The sequence below is a fragment of the Lipotes vexillifer genome, unplaced genomic scaffold, assembly GCF_000442215.2.
Source record: "Lipotes vexillifer unplaced genomic scaffold, Lipotes_vexillifer_v1.1 scaffold911, whole genome shotgun sequence".
In the NCBI taxonomy this organism is placed as follows: domain Eukaryota; kingdom Metazoa; phylum Chordata; class Mammalia; order Artiodactyla; family Lipotidae; genus Lipotes; species Lipotes vexillifer.
The window spans coordinates 474,599-481,738 of record NW_006781377.1 but is presented as its reverse complement, the minus strand read 5'-3'; the positions used below and the strand labels follow the sequence as shown (position 1 = coordinate 481,738).

General features: G+C 37.3%; 1 protein-coding gene across 1 annotated transcript in view; it reads right to left on the bottom strand.

The window, feature by feature from the left end:
- The window catches only part of SLC15A5 (solute carrier family 15 member 5), a 90,409-nt gene that overhangs the window by 55,547 nt on the left and 27,722 nt on the right, over positions 1–7,140 (bottom strand). The window contains 1 exon segment of the mRNA XM_007454615.1: positions 479–699. Coding sequence (XP_007454677.1) covers positions 479–699 — 221 coding nt within the window.

Here is a 7,140-nt window from a genome sequence, read left to right as displayed (position 1 = left end):
TGGGAGGGAAAGAATCGTCAGCTGATTAGTATTTATACTTAAGAGTACAGTGGGGGGTGATACTCAAAGCAGCCAGTTTAGCTACTTGTTAGTACCAGTTTTTAAAGGCTTGGTCAAGGAGGAAGGCAAAACCTTTGGAAGGGAGTAGTTGGGTAATTATCCAGAGATCTCATATTTTTGTGCATTACTCTTAGGCCTTCTGACCAATTCTCTGAAGTATTGTCTGCACCTACTGACAGACATTCATAGTTCTATAGGAGAAACATTACACCCAGGTGCTCCTCAGGTATGCCTCTGTCTGACCCCACTTAGCTCTTAAAATTAGAGCTAATGTAATTAGCTGTAATGTATTTATATGATAACAGCCTAATGAAGTATATGGGAAGCTCTTGTTGCGGTGAAAAGCAACGTTTACTTGTTATGTTAACATGCAGTCATTTGGTTGTTGCTAGGGGTAGTATTAATTACCTTTCCTCACCTGCATAATGCGCATTCTGTAGAGGAGCTGAAAAATGAAGAGAGGGAGGAGGGTGAAGAAACATTTTGTGTCTCCCACACGGAGCTCACTGTAGCGGCCGCCATTTATTTCCTTGGCACGGTCTAAGCAGCTTGTCACACCTCCGCCAAGGTGGCAGTACTGCAGACAGCATGTTTTTAGTGCATTAACAAACACCCCAAAGGTTGTCAGGGGGGAGCAACCTGCAAGCAATTGGAAAGATTACATATTAGTAAAGGAACTGTTCTTCAAGCTTCCAAAATGTCAATCAGAAAGATGACAATTGTAAGGATGAAAGGCAGTAAAGTGATTGAGAAGATTTTAGCACCCAAGGGGTTGAATTCAAAGGAGTAAGCTTCTGACAAGGGTTCTGGCAACCTGGTGACCAGCCCAAGGTGGTACCTGACAGATGATGTAAAAAATGAAAAAGCTAAGATCAGTGGAAGCATATTAAAAAGGGAAGAAAGGTGACAAAATAAAGCACCGAAGTAAAAGATTTCAGAATCTCTCAGAAGCCTCTAACTTGAACACATTAATGAATAAGACAACTTGAACACATTAATGAATAAGACAACCTGAAGTTTCATTTACAGCCTTAACACAAAGAACTGGTACTATTTTTTAATATAAATTGCCATATAAATAAAATCCTCACTTTCCTTGTTAGGTAGAAGGCGGTCTCTTATTTTGACATGTAGATGAAAGGAAATATTTTCTCTGCTTTGACTTTATCCTTGAATTTCAGACATAAGGTTAAACTTTGAACTCTTCAAATGACTTTATGTATGTTGATAGTGTCACTAAAAGTTCAGATTAGATTAGTTGGCTTTTGACTTTTCCAGTAGTTTCCTCTGGGTTTATATGGCTGTTGCTTTAGCATCAGAAGTATTTTATTGCCTTAGATGTTTGCAGTCACTTACTGCTAGTGATTTGCAATCTCATTGTTGCTTCTTTTATGATCTTTCAGATTTCACCTTTTCTTTGACTCCATTAGGACTTCCTGATACAATGACAGATAAGAGATCCCGGTTTGGTTAGCAGTTCGGCTGTGCCATCATGATACAACTTTTCATAGCACTCCTTTTGACCATATAAACCCTTTCACAAATTACCAAGACACCAAACCATGGTTGCAGGATAAACGATAAAATAAATATAAAAATGTTGGAGTTTCTCTAAAGAAAGCTGCTGTAGAAACTCAGATAATAGTTTGATCATCATTTTAATTATGTTCAAGTTTCCTATAGTAAAATGCTAGGTGAAATGCCTTCTAACCAAGTTCATTTAAACGCCACAGAGTATTGGTTTTTATATTTAAATAAAGGGTATTTATTAATATTTCTTTTTATGGTTATAGAGTGATGATAGTGATTTGATCTGGTCTTTTCTTTAAGAGTTGTAATAGACCTATTATGTCAGTCTTTGATTAATTGAGGAAGCTGGGAGCCTGGTAATTGAATATGGAGCTTTTCACCTCTAAGTCACTGAATCCAATCCAGCCCAAATTGGTAGTGACCAAGAGTGATTACAGCAGAGGCCTCTGTGAAGTGTGTTGAGGTCAAGTGGAAGTATGTCGGGATAATTGCTGGCAGGAGATAGGCTCATATCTACAGTCACTGTGGCCAGACGAGAACTGAGAAGGCCAAGAGAACAGAAGCACGTGTGAGTGACCAAGGTCTGTGTCTCCTAACAAGGAAGTAATTGGGACATCTCTTTACTACTGGAGAAAGAACTTCTCTATTAGGAGACTATTCCCAGCTATTTCAATTAGTTTACTTAAGGTTTTGGTAAGATGAAAACTGAGAATGTCTTGATGAACAGTCTAGAGACTGAATTTGAACAGGTCTGGGCTAGGAGGCTTAACTTCCTGACATTTCCTTCTCATCTTATCTCTGTTGCTCATCAACCTGTTCTCTGCTCAACTCTTGTGAAACAATACCATGTAGACAGGAGGGTCATTACTGGCATTGATCCAACTTACTCTGTGCTTTCAAAAAGACTTCATTATTAAACAATAACTATTTGCAGGATGAAGGGTTATTTCAAGAGGTATTCTCTCCAATTTCCTTCCTATGTTTTAAATTCAGGACTTTATTGAATGTAATCTGTTTTAAACTCACTAGTTCTTTTCCATATAAACAAATCACTATTTGTCACAAGATAAATTTGGATCTGCTTTTATGCATGATAAATTGATACCTCGTCTTATTAAGTAGTTAAATACCACTATCATATTATTTCTAAAGAAAGGTAGTTCGGATTAGCACTTCTGAAACTAGCTGTGTTAAAAGATAAGTTTTTTTTAAAAAATTCTCAACTATCATGGTCAATACATTTGTGAAATATGATAAAATGGAATACCTAAAAAATAAAATAAAAACAAAGATACAAAATATAAAACCTGATCTTTTGATTATTAGATTCAACAGACATATGATGTAACTTTCCATAACATTTCTACATGTTTTCTCTCAGTGTCTTTAATTTCTATGTTGCACACCAGTAACAGTTTATGATCAGCACTACCCCATGGACCAAGTTTTGAGTAGCACTGCCTTGAATACACACTTTGAAAAATTAATTTATTTAAACAAGTAAAATTGTATCTGCTATGGTGATATGAAGCAACAAAAACAAAATGGTTAAGAACAAGAAATGATTAGGTGTGAATGAGGTCTAAAATTTTAGCCCTCCGAGTGTGCATAATTGATGCCAAACAAATGTGAATGCAATCATTTATTCATTTAGCATATTTATTACGTAGCTACTTTTTGTCAGGGACTTTTCTAGGCCTTAACAATATAGTAGTGAACAAGATCTAGAGATCCCTGAGAAGACACTAAACAAGCAGGGAAATATTAGGTGAGTTCAATGATGAAAACGAGGTGATAAGATAGAGACTGATTGTGGGTAGGGTGTAGAGGACACCTAAAAGAGTTGAAATTTGAACTGAGGATTGAATAGACTGGAAATAGGCAAAAAGACCTGGAGGATGTCATGAAGTCATGTCATGAAGTAGAAATGAGCGGGGAGAAACTCAGGAACAGGAAAGGCCAATGAGGCAGTAGCTCAGGTAGAATGTTGGAAGGAGATGAGGTCTAAGATTTGATTAGGGTCAGACTTTACAGGCCAAGAGTAAGGAGCTTGGAGTTTATTCTCCATGTTATGGGAAACCATTAAGAAATTTTATGCAGAGTGGACATATGATGTATATTTTTAAAAAGTTACTCTGGAACTCTAGTAATTGTGTGCATAATGGATTTTAAGGAACAAGAGAGGAAGCTGGAATACAGGTAAGAAGTCGTGATGACTTGGACATAAAACAGCAAGAAGAGAAGTGAACAGAATGGGATGTGTTGTTAGAGAATCAATAGGATCTTCCAATGTGGGGAGAGGTTGAAGAAATGAGAAGATTTGAGGATGCTACTTTCCTTCCTCTTAAACCACTGGGTTTCGGTGACTTACATAAAGATGGAGAAGACAAGAATGGAATCCGTTTGCAGTTGGGTGAATCAAGAGTTGAGTTTTGGTCAGGTTAAATTTGAGATGACCGCTAGGTAACAAAATCAAAATGTTGAATAGGAAGTCGGATATATGAGTTTCAAGGTGAGGAGAGAGGTCAAATGAAATTGAGCGTTTGGTGTATAGTTGGCATTAAAAGCTGTGGGACTAGAGGTTACTTAAGGAAAGAGGGTGAGAAGAGTGGGGTCCCTAGAATAAATCGGAGGGCTCCCCATTAGGAGACTGTGAGAGGAGAAAAGGTACCCAAGAGTGGGCAATGAACTACATGGGTTGTAAGTCAGAGAGAAGAGGAAGTAATAAACCTAATTTGATCAGATGGACTGAGAGGGAGCCAGTAAGTTAGAGCGGTCAAGAAAAGGAGCTATATGGTAATCTGTCTACCCAAAGGGAGCACCCATTGTCCCATCCAAAGGTAGTTATCCCGAGTGTTAGGAGGGATGTCCCCGTGAAAACATCTACATCTAAACATCACACCACCTTCCTGGATTAATCTATTAGACTTAATAGAAAACTCATGCCTTCTGTACAAATAATTTTGTGTGTCTTGTAGACTCAGCCTTAAAAAGAAAAATCCATTGTCATTATAATCCCCCAATTGGTTTTCTGCACCAGGAGCAGAAACGGGAAGTTGAAAAAAAAACCTGAAGTGAAAAGGCAACCGAAACTTCAAGCTCCAGTTTAGACATGCGCGGCAAACACACTAGGCGCGTGCACATTTTAAAATAAAACAGATGAGCTATTTTAAATGCTTTGTTGAAAAACTTAAAGATTGTAGCCATTACTATTTTAGAAAGAAGAACTTTAGAAAGCAATTTTTCTATTCTTTGTACCTTTAAGTTCTTAGCTCTGATGTTCTGCTCCTCTGACCTTGATCTAATCACGAATATCTGTGCTACCTAATTATAATTTTAAAAAAAAGCCTACAATGCACTGTAGATGGTAGATGCACATTTTTTTCTTCTTTGGGCACCTGCCAGTTCTCAAAATTATAGCAGTGGGAAGAAATGCAAATGAAGGCCATGCTTGACAGCTAAACATAATGGAACGCATGGTCCACATTTGAAAAGTTACCTTAAAATAAAAGGTAGCATATAAAAAATCATTTCTTTAAGGTCACCTATGGCTTTGAATAACAGCTTTGAGGAATTTCCAATTTAGTCATCAGAGAGGAAGAAGCCAAAATAAGGATTATATACTTTTCTGCAGGCAAGACAGAGTTTTACTTCATCATAATTGGGTGATCGTGTAACTTGGAAATAGAAAACAAAACAAAGCAAAACAACTCCAAAATATTCATTTGATATAGTATTGTGTAAAGTAAACCACTGGTGAACATTTTATATTATAATTTTACTTGCAGCTAATACAGTTTCTTTCTTGTAAATGTCCAAAGGAAGGTTACCTTATCACATGTTAAAATATGTAACATATGGACTAGAGTAGGCTGGTAGTAAACAGAGGTGATCAGATAGATTTGTATTACTTGAAGAATTGTAGTTCTTTATTCAGATGAATATATTTTCAAATAGATTAGGAAGCAAATGGTTGGATGCCAAATAGTTATTTAGAAAATTTGAATATGAAAATTATGTATACATAATTAGTCACAAAATATCAGAATTATTTGATAATTACACACTTTAGAATACGTCAAAGTGGTCTTTTGGTAAAAGTTTATACTTCCTTTACAGTTTCCTCTTTTTTGCCTTTTTGGGGCTGACAGAGAGGATCTCTCAGACCCTTTTTGCGGAATGAACCCATTCCACAGACTACTAGGAGGCTGTGTACTGCCTGGCTGTGATCCACAGAGCACAGAGCCCTGAGAAACAAGGCAGAGGCTTCTGGGGATGATGTTTACCCTGTTTCACTGCTTCAGTATGTGGTGTAATAAAACGAGCTCTAGCCTGAGAAAAGGTAGGGCTGGGTTCTGGTTCCACTTCAGCCACTGCCTGTGACATCTTGGGCAAGTCATTTAATTCAAGTATGTCTCATTTTTTGTACTCAGTTTAACAATAACAAACACTGAGCATTTACCATATTCCAAGTATGTACACAACACAGGAATTTCTAACTGTATTCAGAAATATATGATTTCAACACAACACGGTAGGTGAAATGGTAAAGATAGCTCAGGGGGCTTCCCTGGTGGCGCAGTGGTTGAGAGTCCGCCTGCCGATGCAGGGGACACGGGTTCGTGCCCCGACCCTGGAAGATCCCACATGCCGCGGAGGGGCTGCGCCCGTGAGCCATGGCTGGAGCCTGTGCTCTGCAACGGGAGAGGCCACAACAGTGAGAGGCCCGCGTACCGCAAAAAAAAAAAAAAAAAAAAGATAGCTCAGGATGGTACAGGAGCAGGGGCATAGGACATGGAGTCTAGTCTGTAAAAGGAAATATGGGGCCCTTCTTGCCTACCTCACTGGTATGTGGAGAAATGAAGTAACAACAGTGAATTTTTTAAAGTATAAACTTATTGCCTTACTGTTACTGGTAGTTGTATAGGTAAGTGGTAGAAACAGTGGTAGCAGTCAAAGTACTACTAAAAGTAAAATGTGTTATTTAGAAATTAAGGTCAGAGTTAAACAAGATAGATGAGTATGAATACAGGTAGACTGACTAACCAAAGGAACGGAATAGAAACTCTAGAAATGCAAGTGGCAATATACATGGAAGGTGGCATCTCAAATTAGTGGGGAAAATACAAACTTTTTAATAAGTGAGGTTGGATAATGTGACAGTCATATGGGAAAAAGATAAAATTGAGTTCACTCATAAAACTTATTCTAATATAATTTCCAAATGGGTCACAGATGTAAAGGTAAATATATATACCAAAAGAAAATACGAATGAATTCCTTTATAATCTGGGAATGAGGAAAACTTTTTCACCATGAATCAAAATCTAGAAGCAATAAGGGAGAAGATTGATAAATTTGATTACAAACAGAAACCACACAAAAGACAAAACAAATAATGTGTTGAGCATGGATAACAACACAAGAAGCAAAATTAAAAGATATATGGCAAATGGGAATAATAGTCACAACTTTTATCGTAAACAAAGAATTAATATCTTCAGTGTATAGAAATCTAAAAATTGAAAAAAATTGGAGCGCTTGTAGGGA